General features: G+C 41.4%; 1 protein-coding gene across 1 annotated transcript in view; it reads left to right on the top strand.

Moving 5' to 3' along the window:
• Positions 1-22,448, top strand: part of LOC308638621 (uncharacterized protein) — a gene marked incomplete at its 3' end in the record, with an annotated part of 148,563 nt that extends 126,115 nt beyond the window's left edge. The window contains exon 4 of the mRNA XM_081276241.1: positions 20,705-22,448. Coding sequence (XP_081132367.1) covers positions 20,705-22,448 — 1,744 coding nt within the window. The remainder of the gene's footprint in view (positions 1-20,704) is intronic.
• Positions 22,449-22,927: the final 479 nt, after the last annotated feature.

Below are 22,927 nucleotides of genomic sequence, written 5' to 3'. Positions count from 1 at the left end.
ATGCAGATCACAGGTAGTTTGCTGAGGAATGTGACACCTCCTGACCACTTAGGCCAGGCAGAGTTCCAGGTAAATTGCTTTTTGGAAAAGAATGCATGTGCAGGTCAGCACAGTGGGCCCATTTTCCAGGATTATTCTCTTAACCATCTGTTCCCACCATTCTTGTGTGTGTCCCCTAAAAGACTAAGAGACACAGGTACAGAAAAAGCACAGCTTTCGCTGAGAGTATTTCAGGATGGAACATCTGGGTGAGCAGGCAAGTTGCAGTCAGCATTCTTTCCTCTGGTTCACAAGGGTCCCCGCTTCCCACCCCAGTTCCTCTTTGGCAAAGTACTATGGGGTGCACCAACTTCCAGATCTTCACCTGGGTTTCCCTGTGTCCCACTGGGCTGTTTAAAGAAGCATGCTGCAGGGCAGAGTGGCACATGCCTGAAATCCCAGTGGTTTGGGAGTTTAATGCAGGAAAACTGCAAGTAGGAAGCCAGCCTCTGCAGCTTAGGGAGGCCCTAAGCCACTTAGCCAGACCCAGTGTCCAAGTGAAAAAGAGCTGGAAGTTTGGCTCAGTGGCTAGGCAGCGCTCAGTCAAATCCCTGGTATCAAAACCCCCCCATATTTGTATATAAAGCAATACACCCTTAGTTGTCCCCAACTCCCTTTGTCCTTTTGTGCCGGGAAAGTCTTCTTGGGTTGAGTGCATCTTGGACCTAGACACTTTCGACTTTACCTAAATCAACACTGTTTCTTTCGCTCTTGGTCAGGGTGACCCCTCCCCTACCTCCTGTGGGTCCAGGGTGGTTCAGGTGCATGGACTCGGGATCTGCCACATCCACAGTCTGAGGCTGTACACGTGACTCTCCATTTTGCTCTCCTTGCTCTCAGGCTGCCTTTCTTATGTCTCAATTCTACATTTAAGGCAAAATACTATATTCTCATAAACCATCCATGTTTGGCATTTTATTTAGAGTCAGGCTCTCATTGAGTTGCTTAGCACCTCATTTTTGCTGATGGCTAGATTCGAACTAGCAATCCTCCTGTCTCGGGCTCCTGAGCCTCTGGGATTACAGGCATGAACAACCATGCTGGGTCTCACCCTCTGATTTGTCAACTTCTTCATTGGATTGATAGTAGCTTGGAGTCACCGTCTGGAGTTATTCTCTCGGGCCCATTACAGTTATGCTCACACCCACCTTCTTTGAACCACAAAAAAAGGGATGCTCAGTGGCAAAGTGCCCCTGCCTTCAATTCAATCTCTACCATGGGGGACAATAAAGGCACCTGGAATTCAATTCTCAGCCCTGGGCAGCTATGTGTCCACTTTTCTACACCTGTGGGAATAGGACTCTTTACACAATAGCCCCCCTTGGCCTTGGGCAATATTGTTAGGTAGAATGAACTTGGGCCAGTGAGCAGGATGTGAAAGACTTCACAAAGCCCAACTTAAGAGTAGAGAATAAAGTTGTACTTAATTTCCAAGAGGGGGACAGACATGACAGGCAGTATTGGCCTCAAGTGGCAATTTTTTATGGTTTATATGCAGGGTTAATGGGCCCAGCTGAGCAGGGATTTGGTTTCTTTCTGGTTTGACTATCAGTTGAAACCCAGGATGCTGAGGGTCAGCTCCTGGGGGTATGTTGCTTCCTAGGGCTTGTGGCTTTTCTTGAAAACCTTGACATGGAAAGAATACACTGGAGGGGGACTTCCTCCTGACAAAGTGAGGTCAGTCTGTGCAATGGAGGCAAGTGAGTGTGAGCTCACAGACAAGTTATAAGACCACAGATGCCTGAAGCTTAAATCCTACAGATAATACTAAATCCTAGATACGATTTCCCCTATCCATACATGCCTATGATTACCCTTTGTATAAAACCTCAAAGTCCTTGTCAGCATCTGAAGACAGGGTAAGGACAGGGTTTCCTTGTCTTCCTGGTGTAGCTGCACTGGTCAAAGTTTATTTCCTGCTTTGCATCATAACCTTTTCTGTTTGGCTTTGGGTGAACACCTGACCAGACCTGTGGGGTCACCAGAGTCACATCTCTGCAGAAGACTTCCTAACAGTCGAAGTAGAACATCGACACTAAGCACAAAGCACCCATTTTATTTCAACCCCACATTGCTGCTCTAGAGGATTGCCTTCCTTCCTCCCCCACCCATTCTGCTGGGGAGGGAGCCTTGGGTATCAGAGCCAACCCCAGTTGCTTCCTTTCATAGATCAGGAGCCTCCTCAAAGCAACAGAGGCCAGGAGGTGAGGGGAATTACTAAATAGTTTTCAATTTTAGATATTATATATGGGTCATATATATGATACCTTTAAAAAGAGTTTCAAAAAGTTGGAGACCGTGTCTTTCTAAGTCACTTGAGGTCGCATCAGCTGGGGGAAAATATATATATATACATTTTATATATAATATATATTATATATAATATTCTGATTAGATGTACTTGGTGTGAGAAAAAAATATATATTATATATATAAAATATATATTTTATATATATAATATATTTTTATATATAAGATATATTATATAAAATATCTATTTTATATATAGAATATATTATAAAATTCATATTTTATATATAAAATATCTATTTTATATATAGAATATATTATATAAAATTCATATTTTATATATAAAAAATATATATATATAATACATAATAAAATATCCTTCTTTCTTTTTTAAGGTACTGGGGAATAAACCCAATGGGGCTTGACCCCGTCCTCTGAGCTCCATCCCCACCTTTTCATTTTATTTGAAGACATGGTGTCACTGTTTGCAGGTGCTGACCTGACCTTGGGCTCCTCCAGCCTCAGCCTCCAGGAGAAGCTGTGCTTTGTTTCTCTGTTGAGGTTAAACCCAGGGCCCCACCCTGCTCCGAAAGCCCTCTATGGCTAAAGCCTAGCTCAGCGGCAGGTGTCACCTCTGTCCCAGAGGCTAAGCCAAGGCTTCCCACCTGGATTCGTTCCCAGCACAGCCCGGAAGCTCCTCCTGAAAACGGCTGGGGCCAAGAATCTGTCACTCTACCCAATTTCAGCCAGTGATTGGATGACGTTAGCTGTCCGTCACTATCCAGAGGCGGGCCTGGAGGCCATCCATCCGGGTCGCTGGGGGGAAGTGTCCAATCAGTGCGCAGAGGGAGGGGAAGGGCGGGCTTCCGCACTCCCGCCGGCTTTTCTTCCTCACCGACTGGGCTACTCCTGCTCCAGGCCCCGTGTTCTCTGCTCCAGGGACCCGGGTGACTGCGCTGCCCGTGTTCCCGGGGATCTCGGGTGTCCGGAGGTTCCTCCAGAGGACGCCAGGTCACCAGAGAAGCCAAAAATGGTGAGTTCGCTGAAGGTACGCGGTCAGCACCTGCCTTGGGGCCCGGCGGGCGGGTGAGCTGCTGAGTGGCGCGCGGAGTCGCAGCTGTCGGGTGGCCCTGGGCCCTGTCCCCTGGTTCCCTGGGTTTGGAAGGGTGGCTCAGGTCCCAGGTGTCCCCTTTGCTTCCTACCTGTGGCCCGCACTCACTTTTCCCAACGTGTAGGAAGCAGGGCCACAAATGCACCTTCCGTCTCCTAGTGGAGCTCCACCCAGTGGAGGTCCTCCAAATTGCAGGCGCCTCCTGCCTTTTAAAAGGCCACCTTCCCTCCACCTCGCAGCTCAGCCAGACATTCCTTCTTCCCACTCGTTTCAAATAGACACCGTCTGCTAATTGTCATTATCGCTTAGTGAAATATTGGAAAGAATTAATCAATCTTCCTTCCCCCCTCCCTCCCCCCTCCCTTCCTCCCTTCCCCTTGTGTTGGAATCTGGGCTGGCCTCCAATTTGTGATCCTCCTGCTTCAGTCTCCCCTGTATCTGGGATTACAGGCTTGTGCCAATGTCCCTGGCAAGAAGAACACTTTTGAAAGCACTTCTTTTGTATTTGTGAATATTATCCTGAGGGGAAAGAATGATCACTTAACACTTCCTTGTGTTTGGTCAGAATAACTGCTTTAAAGGGAATAAGGGGGTTGTTTATAGATCCCAGGGATATGGAATTCTGGGCTATATTAATAGAGTATAATTGCTCCTTTTTTCGATAGTCCATGATGTAGAGTCACACCAGTCCTGTAGTTAGGTAAGCACACAGGGTAATAATGATGTAGGGACAAAGGAGGCAAGGCACTGAAGATAGCTGGAAACAGACTCAGAGGGCACTGTTTTTGCTGTAATCAATCCATTCATCCCCTGAACCCCGAGTTCAGGTGGTTTCAGAATTTTATACTCAGCATGTAAGGGGAGGGGCTCAGAAGTTCACATTGTAATACCAGGATACCCAAATAACTCTCAGACCACACAGTCTCATTCCAGTTAAGCCTTTATTGCTGGCCAGTGGCAGACACTCTGCTCTTGAAAGAATGAGATGGTCAGAGTGGTGCCCCTGCCTTCAGTTGGCTCCATATTGAAGCACAAAAACCACCAAAGGGAAGTTTGGGGGTCCAGGCAACGTAAGCAAGCCTGAAAGTTGTGGTCAGTTAGTCTCCAGTTGGCCCCATAGATCACTCTGTGTTCTTGGGGAATTTTCATGAACAAAAGAATCCAAACATCCCCAGTCATGAGCTTTTTGAGTGTCATGGCTGAGTTCACAAAGTGGAGTCACCATAGTCAAGTTGTCACATCACACACATAAAAGCAGGTTTTTCTTTCTCTGTTCTGGCCAAGTTAACCCTTCAAGGACAGCACCTGAGGAGGGGAGAGCTTCTTCTCCCCTTTCTTTCCTCCCCCACCAGCTGTTCCCATGGAGCCCAGTTGGTGACTTCTCTGTGAAGCCCAGCTCAAGGTCAGAGGCCTTGTTTGCACATTTCTACAAACTACTATTCTGGATACAAGTGTGTAAAAAACTAGTAAGGGGAAGTCCAGCACCTGGAGTGCTGATTTCTTCCAGACTAGCAGCCCAGTAAAATAGGGCAACACAAAAATAGGAAGTTTATCTACACTGTACTTTTTTTGTGGACACTCTTTTGTTGACAGTCCTAAAATTAGCCATGGTGAAGATTTCTGGAGAAACCCAGTTAAAATTTTCTGTGAAAAGAGGGGATGTCACTATAATAATGTCTGATTCCTTGACTGTCCTTCATTCCCAGCTCTTTTCAGTATGATTTTCAGAAAGGATCTGGCTATGGTGCCCAGCCAGGCCTGAAAATTGTGATCCTCCTGCCTCAGCTTCCCAATCTGTTGGGTTTAAAGGCATCGACACCCCCAGCTACAGAAAATAGTTCATTTTAACCCAAATATTAATTATCATACTAAGGAACATGGATTCAAGTTACGCTGAATGATGTGTGTGTCCCTCCCTGGAAGAGATTACATCACTTCTTTTTTTCTTTCTTTTACTTATTTATTTTCCTTCCTTCCTTCCATCCTTCCTTCCTTCCTTCCTTCCTGCCTTCCTGCCTTCCTGCCTTCCTGCCTTTCTTCCTTCCTTCCCCTTCCTCCCTTCCTCCCTCCCTCCCTTCCTTCCTTCCTTCCTTCCTTCCTCATACCAGGGATTGAACCCAGGGGCACTTAAACACTGAGCCACATTCCCAGCTCTTTTGTATTATATTTTCAGACATGATCTCACTAAGTTGTTGAGTCTGGCTTTGAATTTAGCAATCCTCCTATCTTAGCCTCTCAAGCTGCTGGGATTACAGTTGTGTGCCACTGTGCCTGGCCTCCATGAACTTTTATAAAAGAAACTGTGTATCAGTGCATTAACCAATTGCATTGGTAGGAACATCAGATTGGTGGGGTACAGAAAAAAAAATAAAGAAAATTTCTTCTGTATGTCTGTTATTGCATTGTGAGCTTTGGTAGATTTTGGAGACGTCTGTTAAGGCTAATGATATATTCTGAGAAGTTTTGAGATTGTGGTCTGATACAGAAATTAAGATGATTGGCTATTAAAGGGCTTAAGATAGCCCAAGATAATGTTTGCTCCCCATACAGAACCCTGCCTTTCCACCCTCATGGTGGTTTAGTTAGCCAAAGTCAAGTACTCTGAAGGTTCTTTGTAGATGCAACTGTATAGAGTACTTGAGTTCACAGCTGTAAAAATCTTGTGATTCTCCTTTTATCTTCCTTAGGCATAGGCACCATGTCAGATTTCTTGGGCAGAGGTTCCCTTTGGACACCTCCCAGAGTCCCATGTCCTCAGCCACTGTCCTCTCCTGGAGCTGCTGCAGAGTGCCCACAGGTGCCCTATGCCTTGCAGGGTGAACAGAATTTCAGGCCCTGGGTCAGCTGCTCCTAGAGGGCAGCCTGAGTTGTGGGGTGCAGCCTCTCAGGGAAGCTGCTGGGGGCCCTTGGCTGAGGAATCTCCTGGAAAAGGCCTCATCTAAACAGCTACTTCCTTGGGACCTTGTTTTCCCCAAGCTCTGTTCCCAATCCTTGGAGACAGGTGGACAGTCAGCCTGTGGATGCTGGTGCTGAGGGGCCAGGTCAGCAGTGACTCCTGCCCTTTTAGTCTCACAGTGTGAAGGAGCAAAACCTCTCCCATAGCATAAGGACCACCCACCCCAGTGCAGAGCTGTGCAAAGCTAAAAAGCCTCATAGACTGGAGTCATGGTCCAGGTTCCTGGGAGGGTGATCCTGGATGCTTTCCATGAGCAAGACCAGGAGGAAGCATGTCCCAGCTGTCAGGGACCTTCCCTGCCCCTTGAGCCTGACACATCTGTGCTCCCTCAGCACCAAAGCTTTCTGTATATCACTTTGAAATGATGTACTCACTTATCTGAGGCCCAGGTTTATTTATTCAGAGCCAAATGGGATGGACTATTATTAAAGAGGCAATAGAGATGTGGGTTAAAATCCACCTTTTTTTTTAATTGTTGGTTCTTTCAAAACATTACATAGTTCTTAATATACCATATTTCACAGTTTGATTCAAGTGGGTTATGAACTCCCGTCACCTTTTTTTTTGTTGTTGTTGTTAAAAATCCCAGCTTACAGCCAGATACAGTGGTGCACACCTGTTATCCTTCCTGCTCCAGAGGCTGAGACAGGAGTGTTGGAAATTTGAGGACAGCCTTAGCAACTTAGCGAGGCCTTATGCAACCTGGTGAGACTGCGTCTCAAAATAAAATATAAAAATGACTGCGGATGTGGCTCAGTCATAAAATATCTCTGGGTTTAATCTCGGGGGCATCAAGCAAAAAAGAAAAAAAGAAAAAGAAAACATCTAATTACCTAATTTAACTGTTGCTACCCCTGAGTATGTATAGAAAGTTTGTAAGATTCAGATTTGTCTTTTCAGTGGTTTCAAATTGAAATCCAACCTTCGATTCCTAAATACCACGTAAGATACAGAGAAAGTCTGTCTTGGATTATTGCTGCAGAATTTGAGTCCAATTCTACAAAAATAGTGGTGGGCAAATTTATGAATGTGATTTCATGAAAACTAGTATCTGTCCTTCCCAAGGTGATGAATTTGACAAAGGACGACAGTTTTTCACTGTTGTTGTCTAAACTTGGCAGGTTCATGTTAACTGTGTGGTTTTTTGTTATCAGAAATGGAACCCAGAGGTGCTTAACCACCAGCCCCTTTTAGATTCTTTGTTTTGAGACAGAGTCTTGCTACATCATCTAGGGCCTCAGACTCCTGTACCGCTGGGGTTACAGGTGTGCACCATCACACCCCTCTTCATTGTAATTTTTAAGGACAATTTTGGCAATACCTTGAATACACAACTGTAATCATTTAATCACTGAATATCAGTGAAAGAGTAAATGACACCTGTTTTCTGCAAAGGAGAGATCCATGTGTCTAAATAAGGGTGCTGATCCCCTCACCATGTCACCTAATTCCTGTTCCCTCCCAACTGCCTCCTCATAGGGCCACCCCTTTGGGAGCTAGCCTTTTAGCTTATGAAACTTGGGAGTAACATAAATGCTCTCTCTATTCTCTCTGTCCTGTACAACGTTTTGCCTGGTCTTAGGTACAGTTTACTGTTTTCAATTTTTTGAAGAGTATTTTTTGTTGTGGCTGTAGTTGGACACAATACCTATTTATTTATTTTTATGTGGTGCTGAGGATCAAACCTAGGGTCTCTCACGTGCTAGGCAAGCACTCTACTGCTGAGCCAGAATCCCAACCCTACTATTTCCATTTTTAGATATAGTTTTTCTAAGTTTACCTCTAAAATACAGTAAACAATGCCCTAAATTTCACAGAATTTGTTGAAAAGCTCAATGATTTTTCAGAGAGTTTAGAACATGGGAACATTCAATCTTCTTTGTGAGAAAGTGTGGTGTCTTTCCACTGATTTTGTTGTGTTTTTATGCCTCTAATTGTGTACCTTATGTATGATAATCATTTTTATCTCTCATTACATGTATTTTACCAAGCTGCTCTCCAGCCCAAGAGAATTAGTATTGTAGACTGTTGTTTATTTATTTGCTTACTTACTGAGTGCTGGGAATTGATGCCATGGACTTGCTCATGCTTAGTTATCTTCCAGAAATAAATTTCAATTTCTGAGCAACGTTCTGGAGGTGGGCAGGTGTTTTACTGGGGAATAAATCTACAGTCACTCGACCACTGAGTACATCCTCAGCCCTTCTTATTTATTTATGTTTTCTTTTTCTTTTTTAAAAAGTATTTTGTATAGTTGTAGATGGACAGAATATCTTTATTTTATTTATTTTTCTGTGGTGCTGAGGATCATACCCAGTGCCTCACACATGTTAGCAAGTGGTCTGCCACTCAGCTACAGTCCCAGACCCCCTTTTTATTTTTGATGAAGACCATTCTCACTAAATTCCTGAGTGTCTTGCTATGTTGCTGAGACAGGCCTCAAACTTTTTCCATTTCCCTGCCTTGACCTCCCTAGTGGCTGAAATTACAGGTGCACACCACTACACCAGTAGTTGGAATGAGTTTTGAAGAGTTATCATCCAATTTCTTTCCAGATGAAAATAGTATTGAAAATCAGTTTTCTTGCTTTTGTTCATACTTTTAAAATTTGTAATTATGACTCTTCCTCTTTGCTTCATTTTTTGCATTATTATGAAAAAGGTATTTAGCATATAATATTGTTTCTTATGATTACATTTTTAAAACTTCATGGCTTGGTAGTTTATTTACTTCTTTATTAGATAAACTTTGTTTTTATGAGGAATTTTAGGCTTGCAGGGTTTATTAGTCAGTGTTCTCTAGAGGAACAGTATCAAGAGGAAGTGTGATTATCAAAGGGGATTCATTAGATTGGCCTAATTGACCCGAAGGTGGATGTCCACAGTGGCCATCTGCAGGCTGGAGAGCTTGAGAAGTAGTAGCTGCAGAGTCCCAGAGGCTGAAGCCTCAGAACAAGGGGGATCAATGGTGCTGCCCTAGTCCAGACCAAAGATTCTGGAAACTCACTAGAGAATCACTGGCAGAGTCCACTTTGGGTGTGTGAAGAATTTTGTTCCACCCAAGACACCGTTGTATTGGATGGTGCTGCCTAGCTTAAGGAGGTTCTCCAGTTTGGCTCACTATCCCATATGCCCATCATTTGTAGACATACCCTCATGGACACACCCAGAAGCTCATTAATCATTGGCATCCTTTAATCCAATCAAGGTGACAATTAAATGTACCATTACACATAGTAACAAATACGCCTTTTCTCCAGCTGATAGTCTCTACTGTTTTCAACATATTGCATTGGTGTAGGGTGTTTGTTAGTTACTAAACCAGTGTTGAACATTTGATAAAGAGAATGGATGAAGCAACACTTAGGATAATCCAAAGTTCATCCTTTACTTTAGGGTTCCTCTTCCTTGTGATGTGATTGTGTGTGTCATGTCGTATACAAGATAATGTCATACAGAAGAGTTTCACTGCTCTGGGAATCCAATGTTCCACCTGTTCATCACTCCTCCTCATTCCTTCCTTCCTCTCTGCTCCCTAAGTCCCTGGCCCCCATCAATTCTGCTAGTGCATCTGTAATATTGTCTTTTTCAGAATGTTCTTGACTTGGAATCTTGCTGCACTTGGCCATTTCAAACTGGCTTCTCTCACTTACCAGTCTGCCTTTAAGGGTGCTGTATCTTTCCAGGCTGCAGAGCTCATTTTCTGGGTGATGCTCTTTGGTGTGGTTAAACTGCAGCTTGTCCACTCAGTATTGAAAGGTGCATCTTCCTTGCATCTAGCTTTGGGCCATTCTGGATATGGCTGCTGTAGTCACTGCAGTGAGGGTTCCTGTGCCCATAATTTTCACATCATTTGCATAGACACCTGGAGTGTGATGACTCAATTGTACAGTTTTTTGCATTTATGATTAAATTTTGCATTTATGATTATGAGCATCATTCATAGTTTTCTTTTCTATTTAATACTTTTCTTTATCTATTTAATTTGGATAATATGGTAACTTATGCCTCAGGAAGACTTAGGAGGTGTTAACTCAGCTTTTATGTTCGGGAAAAAAGGTAGAAAACTGGTGGCAGTTCTTATGTGTCTCATGGAAGCCTGTTTGAGATGTCAGAGCCTTGCCTTGCCTTTTTGGGAAGTAATTATTTATTGAGTCTGTTTTTCTCAGCAGCCATGGGCTCATTTGTTTTGAGTATTTCCCCTTGTGTGTAAGTTGTAGGAGATTGTCTCTCTCAAAGAAATGGTCCAGTTTCTGTAAGTTGTCTAATTTGTGTCAAGCACATTTATGATAATCTGAAGTCCCAATGCATTGTTGACGATGACACTTTTAAAACTGTTAGTAGGTATTCGGTCCTTGTTGTTTTTTTCTTTAATATTATTGTGTATTTTACACTTTTAATTTCTTTCTTTTTATGTGGCAGTAAGGATTGAACCCAGTTTCTCCCAAGCACTAGGCAAGCACGGAGGAAAATCTGCTCACATCTGAGGAAAAAGTTTACGTCTGAGGAACAGATAGGGAGAAAGGACGGATGCACATGTCAGGAGGATAGATAGGGTATAATGATTTTTTGTTGACCATTTTTATTTCATTCTATCTCGGTTTTGTTTGGCGTCATCTTGTTGGGTTGTAGTATAGTAGAAATATGGGATCAGAAATTAGTAAAAAACAAACCGAAAGACTGTTAAGTAAATTGTTAGAGGAAGGAGGCATCCAAGAAAAATCAAGAGCAGTCAGGGCATATGTTGATACAATACAAAGATGTGGCCCATGGCTTTTTAAGGAGGAGTTGTTGAATATATCACAATGGAACCATCATGGTGAAGATTTAAAAAGAATAGAAAAGAAAACCCCAGGGACTCTGCCAGTTGGCACATTGCCATTGTGGATGTTGGTATCTTGTTTGCTTAGTCCAAAGGCCTCTTAAGCTAGTCAGAGAAAGAAAGTGTAAAGCAGAAAAAGCCATCAGGGGAAACTTACAACAGGAGACTGCTAATAACACCTTTCTATCACCAGAGGGTGTAAGTGTCCAACCAACAGCACCACCTCTACAGGAGACTGCTACTAACACCTTTCTATCACCAGAGGACGTAAGTGACCAACCAACAAGGCCACCTCCATATGCTGGGAGGCCCCCAACCCCTGCAGTAGATAGTTGGGATCCTGAGACAGGATCTCAAATATTAACATGCTCTGTATTTGAGGCAGGAGGGCAGCGAATTCACCATGCTTTAAATTTCAAAATAGTGAAGCAGCTAAAAGACACTGTAACAACCTATGGTCCTCAAGCCCCCTTCACTGTAAGCATGGTCGAATCCATTACCAACTTGAACATGACACCAGCAGATTGGGCTAATATATGTAAAGCTGTGCTAAATGGAGGACAATACCTGTTATGGAAGGTTGCCAATGAGGAATTTTGCAAAGAGACGGCTAGGCAAAATGCAGCAGCTGGTTATCCTCAGAGAAATCTAGATATGTTGTTAGGAAAGGGACCTTATGAGGATCAGCAGCAACAAATTGCATATGATCCTGGTGTATATGCACAAATTGTTTCAGATGTGGTTAGGGCATGGAAGACATTACAAGGGCATGGAGGTTTACAAGGTCAATTATCTAAGGTAATACAAGGAGCTAATGAACCTTACGCTGAATTTGTAGATAGGCTTATTCAAACAGCTACCAGAGTTTTTGGGAATACAGAACAAGCAATGCCATTAATAAAACAACTGGCTTACGAGCAAGTGAATCATTGGTGCAGAGAAGTCATTAGACCATGGAAACATGAAGATTTAAACACATATATTAAATTATGTAGAGACATTAATGAACAAGGGCAAGTCGTGGCAGCTGCAGTAAAACAGGCTTTAGATGCCAGAGACATTAATGAACAAGGGCAAGTCGTGGCAGCTGCAGTAAAACAGGCTTTATATGCCAGGCCAAGAACATGCTACAATTGTGAACAAACAGGACATTTAAAAGGAATTGCCCCATAGGAGGAGGGTTTAACAAAACTAGGTATCAAAGGAGTAGAATACCGGGTATTTGCCCATGATGCTGTAGAGGGAAACATTGGGCTAATGAATGCCGTTCTCAAACCACCATAGAGGGTACTCCATTATCAAAAAATGAACAAGGACCAGGTGTTTATCCACGATATCATGGAGAAAGGCATCGGGCTCCATTGCCAAAAAATGGACAGGGGTTCCCAATGCTCCGGGGCCCCAAACCACAAATATACGGAGCACTGGAGGAACCCAGCAACTCCATCAGGGTAGTGCCCAGGACACATTGTCCATCAGATCCCTCATCAGACAAACCAGAGGGAGCGCCGGGTTGGACATCTGCGCCTCCTCCAGATCAGTACTAACTCCAGAGATGGGAGTTCAAATCATTCCCACAAGGGTAAAAGGACCTCTTCCTAAAGGAACAGTAGGCTTATTATTGGGACACAGCTCTTCTACTCTAAAAGGACTTATGATAAGTCCTGGGGTAATTGATCCCGATTTATGAAGGTGAAATAAAAATTATAGCCAGTTCTCCAAAGGGTATATCAGTAATTTCACCAGGAGATAGAATAGCACAGTTACTAATAATACCCAGCATACATGATAAATTTTCCAGTTGTACTATAGAAAGAGGTTCCAAGGGATTAGGCTCCACAGGTGTAGATTGGGCTATGCTTTCTTTAAATTTAGATTCTCGCCCCATGCTAAAACTAAATATTCAAGGACATGAATTTAATGGGCTACTGGATACAGGTGCAGACCTTAGCATTATCTTTCATCAAGAATGGCCAAAACATTGGCCATTACAACAAGCCACTGAAACATTTCGAGGCCTGGGAGTGGCGGCTAATCCCCATAGAAGTGCAATGGTATTAGATTGGAAGGATCCTGAAGGATGTGAAGGAACTATACAGCCATATGTATTGGATCATCTTCCCGTAAATTTATGGGGACGAGATGTCCTAGATCAATTAGGTTTGACATTAACAAATAACATCAACCAAAATGCACCCACTATTATGACTAGACAAGGTTTTAGGAAAGGAAAAAGATTAGAAAAACAAGAACAAGGTATAGCAGCACCAATACAAATAGATCAAGGAATTGACAGACATGGGTTGGATTTTCACAAAGGGCCACTAAGTCAATAAAAATTACTTGGAAATCAGAAAGACCAGTATGGGTTCCTCAGTGTCCCCTGACCAAAGAAAAGATACAAGCAGCCCATGACCTGGTAAAACAACAATTAGCGGAAGGACATATACAACCTTCTGTATCTCCCCATAATACTCCCATTTTTGTCATCAGAAAGAAATCTGGTAAATGGAGATTATTGCAAGATTTAAGAGCCATTAATAATGAGATGGTTATTATGGAACCTGCTCAATCGGGGATTCCTGAATTGTCTGCTTTGCCAAAAACTTGGTATGTTTTAGTTTAGATATTAAAGATTGTTTTTTTTTTCAATTCCAATTCATCTTGAGGATAGTCCACATTTTGCATTTACTATCCCTGCACTGAATCATGAAGGACCTGATCAGAGATATGAGTGGAAAGTACTCCCTCAAGGGATGGCTAACAGCCCAAGTATGTTTCAAATTTATGTTAACAAAGTAATCCAGCCACTTAGAAATCAAAATCCTGAACTACAAATATTTCACTATATGGATGATGTATTATTGGTACACAAAGATAAAAACACATTGCTAGAATGTTATGCCACACTCACAAACTTATTAAAAAATTATAATCTAGAGGTAGCAATAGATAAAGTACAATTAAATTTTCCAATTAATTATTTAGGAGTTCTATTATCCTCAACCATGGTCCGTCCACCAAAAATTCAAATATGAGTAGATCAACTCAAATCACTTAACGACTTTCAAAAGTTATTAGGAGACATAAATTGGATAAGGCCTTATCTAGGTATACCAACAGGAGAGTTGGGACCTTTATTTGATATCCTAAAAGTTCCATCAGATCCAAATTCACCCCGAATGTTAATGCCTGAAGCAAGAAAGGCATTAAAAATCATTGAAACATATATGGAAAATATGCATTTGGATAGAATTGATATAAGTTTGCCTTTATTATTTATTGTACTACCAACAAAATATATTCCTACAGGAGTATTTTGGCAAGAAGGTCCATTATTATGGATACATTTATCTTATTCTCCTAACACTATTCTTATTAGGTATCCTGAGGCTGTAGGACAATTAATGCTCAAAGGAATAAAAGCAGCAAAGGGAGTGTTTGGAATTTCTCCCAATAAAATTATTACTCCATATATTATGGGTCAAATTGATGAGTTAGCTAATGAGTTAAATACTTGGGCAACAATCATGTGCAATTCTAGTGTTTCATTTTATAACCACTTACCATCTAATCCTTTATTGTCTTTTTGGTCATTGCATCCTGTAATTTTTCCAAAAATGACAAGAAAAACCCCTATCATGAATGCTCCAAATATATTCACTGATGGGTCAAATAATGGTACAGCAGCAATAGTTACCCCTGATCAAACTTTTACATTTTTAGTACCCAAACAATCAGCCCAAAAGGTAGAGCTTAATGCAGTATTACAAGCTTTTGTGATGTTTAAAGATTCTGTATTTAATTTATTTTCCGATAGTCAGTATGTAGTTAATGCTATAGTATCCCTTGAAGATGCTGGTAGGATTTCCCCTTCCTCTACTGTTTTCTCTTTTCTTTCCACTATACAAAGTCTAATCTGGGACAGAAAAGATCCATTCTTTATAGGACATATCAGGGCACATACAGGATTGCCTGGAGCCCTTAGTTTGGGCAATGATTTAGCAGATAAAACTACACATGACATACATATTTTCTCTACACTAGAAGAAGCTATAAATTTTCATAAAAGGTTCCATGTCAATGCTAATACTTTACAAAAGCGTCTTAAAATAACTAAGGAACAAGCTAGACAAATAATAAAACAATGTCAAAATTGTGTGACCTTTTTACCACAAGTTAATCTTGGAGTCAATCCTAGAGGACTGATACCTAACCAAATTTGGCAGATGGATGTCACACACTTGCCAGAATTTGAAAAATTAAAATATTTGCATGTTACAGTTGATACTTCTTCTGGATTTTTGATGGGCTCCCTTCATGCTGGAGAAAAAACTAAAGATATTATAGCTCATTGCTTACAAAATTTTGCCACTGTGGGCATTCCAAAACAGATTATGCCCCTGGTTATACTTCAACCTCTTTTAAACAATTTTGCTCAACATTTGGCATTACTCATATAACAAGAATCCCATACAATCCACAGGGACAAGGCATAGTTGAAAGAGCTCAACAAACTATTAAAATGTACTTATTAAAGAAAAAGAAGGAATTGGGAAGGGGTATATATTCCCGAAAGTTAAACTTAAAATAACCCTTTTTACTCTAAACTTTTAAAATTTGGATTCATCAGGGCTTAGTGCTGCAGAAAGGCATATGTGTCCAAAAAATGTACATAAGCCCAAGGTACTTTGGAAGGATATTCTAACAGGACAATGGAAAGGTCCTGACCCAGTAATTGTCTGTAGTTGTGGGGTCTGTTTATGTGTTTCCATAGGGAGAACAGCAGCCGATTTGGATTTCAGAGAGATTAACTAAAGCAATTTCTTTTCTTTTCTTTTTTTTTTTAGAGAGAGAGTGAGAGAGAATTTTTTAATATTTATTTTTTAGTTCTCAGCGGACATAACATCTTTTGTTTTTGTATGTGGTGCTGAGGATTGAAACCGGGCCGCACGCATGCCAGGCGAGCGCGCTACCGCTTGAGCCACATCCCCAGCCCTAACTAAAGCGATTTCTACAGACCAAAAAGAAGATGACTTGGCTCAAATCCATAACAGCTGATATCCAGAACTCCAGTTTGGCTACCCTTACATCTTCGACAGAACCAGGATGCTTTTTTCAATATCTATTTTATTATTGCCCTCCCACATCATGAAGTTCTATTTTGTTTTTTGAGCTCATACAGACCTAGGTTAATGTTTTGCTGATCAGTTCTATTTTTTGACTATAGAGTTTTTAAACATTGCAATGGAGATTTCACCTGTAAAAAGTTATAAGGCCTTTACTATTATGTTATGTGTTGTGTGCACACCTGTGTTTTATGTTGTACGTTTGTATGTACGTATGTCTATATATCATATATGATGAGCGCTCATGAAAAAATGGATCTAAATGTTTTTTTTTCACGTGATTTAAATTTTTTATTTTAAATTGGGTAAACAACTGTTGAGGATTGTTTTAATATGTGAACAAAAAAGGAGCTTAACAGATTTGTTTGTTTACTTTCACCTTTCCTTTTCTTTATATTTAATAATTCTCTTCAAGATAATGTAAATTGTTAAGAAAATTGTTTTCTTTTAGTGCCTTCTGGAATGTTACATAATTTTTTCTTTAGCCATTATTGCCAAAATTCCTATCTTCATCCCAGTGCTGGTGAAGACAAAGATAAAACCAATCTACAGCTTCTGCAATAGCCATCACTGAACTGGTTGCAGAACTTGCCTGGACTATGTATCACTTGTATGCATTGTGAACTCACCTGTATGCCTTGTGAACTATCTGTTGTTGCAGCAACTTGTGGTAGCGTTGGGGTATTTTTGCTGATGATGTCATTGGTGCTACAATTTTTCCAAAAGGAGCCGTCCATTGGCTTGGTGTATCTTCCTCCCTTCTGCTTGTCATGATCATTCAGCTAAAATTTGGGGGCCAACAAAGGTGAGGCAAAGAACCTCACCCCCCCCCCGCTGGTTCAAAGACCTATCCACAGGTGTGGCTGTATATTGGACCGTAGTCAGTGACGGGTAAGATCCAATTGCAGTGGTACCACTCTAAATAACGGGTAAGGAGCATATGTACTATTGGACAACCTAAGGCAGGCACGGTCCCTAAGCCACATGCTTGTTGTTTAAACAGAGAGGGGGAGATGTTGAGAGCCACAGCCGAAGGGGCCCCAGCAAACTTTCGGACTGCCAGCTGATGATCGGCTCACAGCGGCCCCAGGAACTTCTAGCTGATTGGCTCCTCTGTGGTGATGCTCATTGGACTGTTTCCCTGCCCTTTCAGACTACAGAGCTGCTCATTTGGGGACTTTTTTGGCTCCACCCACGTGACCCAGCCAATCGGCCTCAAGAGCAGGAGGAGTGGGGGAGATTGAGAGGCTTGTGGGAAGCCAGTGGTGGCAGTTGGGCTCTGAAGGTTTTCCCTGGGGAGCTTTTTTGTTTGGCATGTGTGGTTCTAAAAATAAAGTTCCTTTCTTTTGATAAGTGGCTCCTGAATTGTGCCCAGCCAGACTGCGGCAACCTACCTGTGGTTAATTTAGGTTTACCTTGCTTTTCTTTCTCTGGTTTTCTGAAGCGGCAGTTTCATTGGTTGCTTTTAGCTGTTCTTTTCTGAAATGTGTGTTGGATGACTTAGATACCAATACAGCGCCACCTCTGGTGTTCTCTATGAATTTCCTATGATGGACTTTTATATTTTTTTCTTTCAAAATGGTCACCTTTTCTCTTGAGTCACCTCTTTATCCTGTGTCTGTTCAGAGCCCTGTGTTTCATGTCCCCTTCCCTGGAGGCTTTTCAGTTTCTTCTGATCTGATTTTTGCTTTAGCTCTTACGTTCTTTGAGCATACATGGGATTTCACTGGTGGTGCACTTATAGGGGTGTGGTTTATGTCCTGTAGAGTGTTGCTGTGACCCTGAGACCTCAGTGTGCTTCCTGTTTGGTTGAAGGTCCATGAAGCCCTCCTGTCTGCATCATTGTCCTGACAGAGTTGGGCTGATGTCTCTGAGGGTAATTGTGGGTTCTTCATTGTTTGGGGTGGTTCTGTATGGTTTCAGTCCTTGAGTATGCTTCTGTGTAAGTGGCAGGGAGATTTTCTTTGTTCCTTCACTGTGCAGACATCATAGCATGCTTACAGATGTGAATGGTGGCTTCTTTCACACGCAGACTGTGTTTGATAGTTCAGAATTCTGGGCTACAAACTTGTTGCTTTACCACACTGTGGAAGAGCTTCTGCCTTAGGTTTGTTTGCACCACCATTGCTACAGGCACAATGAATCTCTTTCACCACAGACAAGCATTGCATATGTGGCCCAAGCTTGATCAAAATGTCCTTGAGCACAACATTGGTATGTGTCTCATGACTGTACATCATGGTAGTGAACTGGCTGCTGTTAAGAAGAGTTTGACAATCATTGGACATTCATTGTTGCTGTGAGACTTAGAAAAATAGCACCTGCTGTTTATTAAGAAGATTGTTTTGAGAGTTATAAAACTTATAAAACTTTGTAAAGCTGTTGTTTGGAGAAGGTGACATTTTTTTTTTTTTTTTTTTTTTTTTTTTAGAGAGAAGAGAATTTTTTAAAATATTTTTTAGTATTCGGCGGACACAACATCTTTGTATGTGGTGCTGAGGATCGAACCTGGGCCACACGCGTGCCAGGCGAGCGCGCTACCACTTGAGCCACATCTCCAGCCCATGGTGACATTTTTGGGTCATAGAGTTATTTCTAAGACACGTGCCATCTTTCCACTTACCCCATTCTGCTTTGACAGTAACCACAAGAAATTATCAAATTGTTGTGTTTATTAATAAATAAATTAAATTAATCAAATAGAGAACTCATGTTTGTTTTGGTCATTTAATAGTAAGCTAGTTGATTAAATTTGTTCTGGAGTAAAGCACCTGCAAACTTCTAGTTGTTCTTAGTGTAATCACACAGAATGAGCTCCATCTCCAGTTAACACATTGTGACCACATGTGTGAAATGTTGTCTAAATGTTGTCTATGAAGGAATCTCCGTAGTGACCCCATGCCCAGAGGGTGGGAGTGGGGGCTGGTTCTAGGCATTTCTTTAAGTATGGAACAATAGCCTTTCAGAGGAAACGAGACATCAGTAAATACCATGTTGCCTATATTAACCTTGTAGGTACAGGGAGCCACTGTAGTTGACAGAATCTCTCTCAAGTGCTTAGTTTCATGATTTGTGCATTTTTCTACTCATCACCTTTCTTTTCTAAAGATAAGTACTATCAGAAGTGCTTATATTAGCTCTGTATCACACAGGACATTTGTAGGACATGTAATAGAGGTGCAACCATTAAAGAAGTTAGGAGTGATCTGGGAGCCTGTCTTACTTCCTGTGAACTCCCCAAAGGAAGGGTATAAATCACTATGATGTTTGCCTTCTGAGTAGCCAATTTCTAGTGTTGGAATGGGTATAAGAAATTGAGTGCAGTAAAGATTTGATGGACCAAATCATGGAATTAATCAGGAGGCCAGGGAATCATGTGAACATCATGCATGTTGAGTGCAGATTTCTCATGCTGTCATTCTCTCCTGGCCTCCACTATACATTTGTGGGATATTTTAGATCTCAGTGACCTTTGAGGATGTGGCTGTGAACTTCACCAAGGAGGAGTGGGCTTTTCTGGATGCCTCCCAGAAGAACCTTTACAGAGATGTGATGCGGGAAGTCCTCAGAAACCTGGCTTCTATAGGTAATAATGTTGGTTTTAAAGTTAATCAAATCGAGAACTCATGTTTATTTTAGTCATTTATGTAGAAGGTGAAAAGGAAATCAGTTGCTGAATTATTGAAGCATAAATGTCACCTAAAATTTGGCAAAGCATTTCTAGCTCCTAAATATTCATAAAGATTGTTATGTTGTCTCATTTTAGGAAACAATTGGGAAGACAAGACCACTGAAGATCAGATTGAAAACTGTGGAAGCAACCTAAGGTAACTGTACTCACAAGAGGAATTCGTGAGGGAATCTGAGAACTGTCATATAATTTTTAAAGCAAACCAACCGAAGAAGTATGCATAATTGGAAATGTATTTATTCTTATAATATTTTTTACCAGAAATATATACCTATCTGTAACAGGTATTCAGTCTTTTCAAAGTATTTGACAAGCAAAAAGTACTATGAAATTGCATATGTGAATATGACTATGTGAATAATAGCCATAGAGAAGCTGTGTTGCAAAGGATTGTTTCCTTTCAATCTCTTTATTTTAAGGGAACTTTAAGAAGTCAGAAAATCTATCCTTTACGTGATGTTGGTAGAAATGTAAAGACCTATAAATAAATAGAAAACTGTGAATGAGTTAGGTATCAATTATGTGCTGGTCACTTCTTCTTCAAAGAAGTCCTGTGGTAAACTTGAAACTTTCCCCACAGAATAGTGTGGGGAAACCTTCAAATCGATTCCAATTCTTAATCAAACAAAGACAAATTTTAATAGATTAAATCCATGTGACTTCATTATGTGTGCAAAAGATTTCATATGTCCTTCATTCCTTCATAGGCACATCACATCTCACTCTGGACACAAAAACTATAAGCATGAGGAATGTGAAGAGAAGCCATGTGAATTTAAACAATATAGGAAATCTCTGGTTTCTCTCAAAAGTGTTCACACACAAATGTTGTTACAAACTGGAGATAGACCATATGAAAGTACAGTATCTAGGAAAGTCATCAGTTGTTCCAATGACATTCAAACACATGAAAAAACTCATACTGGGTGGCAACCCTATGAATGTCAACAATGTGGTGAAGCCTCTTCTTCTCTCCCAGGTGTTCAAAGACACATGATAACACACAGTGGAGGTAAACCTTTTCAATGTGAGGTATGTGGGAAAGCCTTTCATTTCTCCTCTTTATTTAGAAGACATGAAAGAACTCATTCTGGAGAGAAACTCTATGAATGTAAACAAGATGGTCAAACCTTTATTTCACACACAAGTCTTCAAAAGCGCAGGATCACGCACACAGGGAATGCACATTTCAAATGTAAGGTATGTGGGAAAGACTTTGCTTATCCCAGATCACTTAGAATACATCAGAAAACTCACACTGGAGAGAAGCCCTATGAATGTAAGCAGTGTGGCAAAGCCTTTGCTACATCCCGTCAGCTTCGTAAACATGGAAGAACACATACTGGAGAGAAGCCCTATGAATGCAAAGAATGTGGAAAAGCCTTTGCTACATCCTATCACCTTAACAGACATGGAAGAACACACACTGGAGAGAAGCCCTATGAATGTCAACAATGTGGAAAAGCCTACACTACTGCCTTGTACCTTTGGATTCATAAACACACTCATACTGGAGAGAAGCCCTATGAATGTAAGCAGTGTGGAAAAGCCTTTGCTACATCCCGTCAGCTTCATGCACATGGAAGTACACATACTGGAGAGAAGCCCTATGAATGTAAGCAGTGTGGAAAAGCCTTTGCTAGATCTAGTTACCTTCAGATTCATGGAAGAACACATACTGGCGAGAAGCCTTATGAATGCAAACAATGTGGAAAAGCCTTTGCTATGTACCATCAGCTTAACAGACATGGAAGAACACACACTGGAGAGAAGCCCTATGAATGTAAGCAGTGTGGAAAAGCCTTTGCTACATCTAGTCACCTTCAGATTCATGGAAGAACACATATTAGAAAGAAACCCTTTGGATGTCAAGAATGTGGAAAAACATTTGCTTCATCCCGTCGTCTTCACATACATGGAAGAATGCATGCTGGAGAGAAGCCCTATGATTGTAAGCAGTGTGGCAAAGCCTTTGCTAGATCCAGTGAACTTCAAATACATGGAAGAGTGCATACTGGAGAGAAGCCCTATGAATGTAAGCAGTGTGGCAAAGCCTTTGCTAGATCTGGTGACCTTCACATACATAAAAGAACTCATACTGGAGAGAAGCCCTATGTATGTAAGCAGTGTGGCAAAGCCTTTGCTACATCCCCTCAGCTTCATAAACATGGAAGAACACATACTGGAGAGAAGCCCTATGAATGCAAAGAATGTGGAAAAGCCTTTGCTACATCCTCTCAGCTTAACAGACATGGAAGAACACACACTGGAGAGAAGCCCTATGAATGTCAACAATGTGGAAAAGCCTACACTACTGCCTTTTCCCTTCGGATGCATAAACACACTCATACTGGAGAGAAGCCCTATGAATGTAAGCAGTGTGGCAAAGCCTTCACTCAGTCCTCTAACCTTCACTCACATGAACAAATTCATACTGGAGAGAAGCCCTAAGAATGTAAGCAGTGTGGCAAAGCCTTTGCTAGATCTAGTTACCTTCAGATTCATGGAAGAACACATACTGGAGAGAAGCCCAATGAATGTCAACAACGTGGAGAAGCCTTTGCCACATCTTGTCTGCTTCATACATGTGAAAGAACACATACTGCATAGAAATTGTATGCATGAAAACAATTGGTAAACTCTTCTGTTATTACTGTTTCACTCATATCCATGTAGGAAGTTTACTGGAGAAAATCCCTTTGAATGTGAAATATGGTAAATCAATATTTCATGTCATCCTCAAAGACAAGAGAGGCTCACACTGCTGAATGTGTGTGTGTGTGTGTGTGTGTGTGTGTGTGTGTGAGAGAGAGAGAGAGAGAGAGATCGATCAATCGATCCACTGGGGATTTAGTCTGGTGGTGCTCGACCACTGAGCTACATTCCAGTTCCTTTTTACTTTTTATTTTGAGACAGGGACTTGCTGAGTT

The sequence above is a fragment of the Spermophilus citellus genome (genome assembly GCF_964194105.1).
Source record: "Spermophilus citellus genome assembly, chromosome: 19".
NCBI classification, from domain to species: Eukaryota; Metazoa; Chordata; class Mammalia; order Rodentia; family Sciuridae; genus Spermophilus; species Spermophilus citellus.
This window is presented reverse-complemented; position numbering and strand designations above follow the sequence as displayed.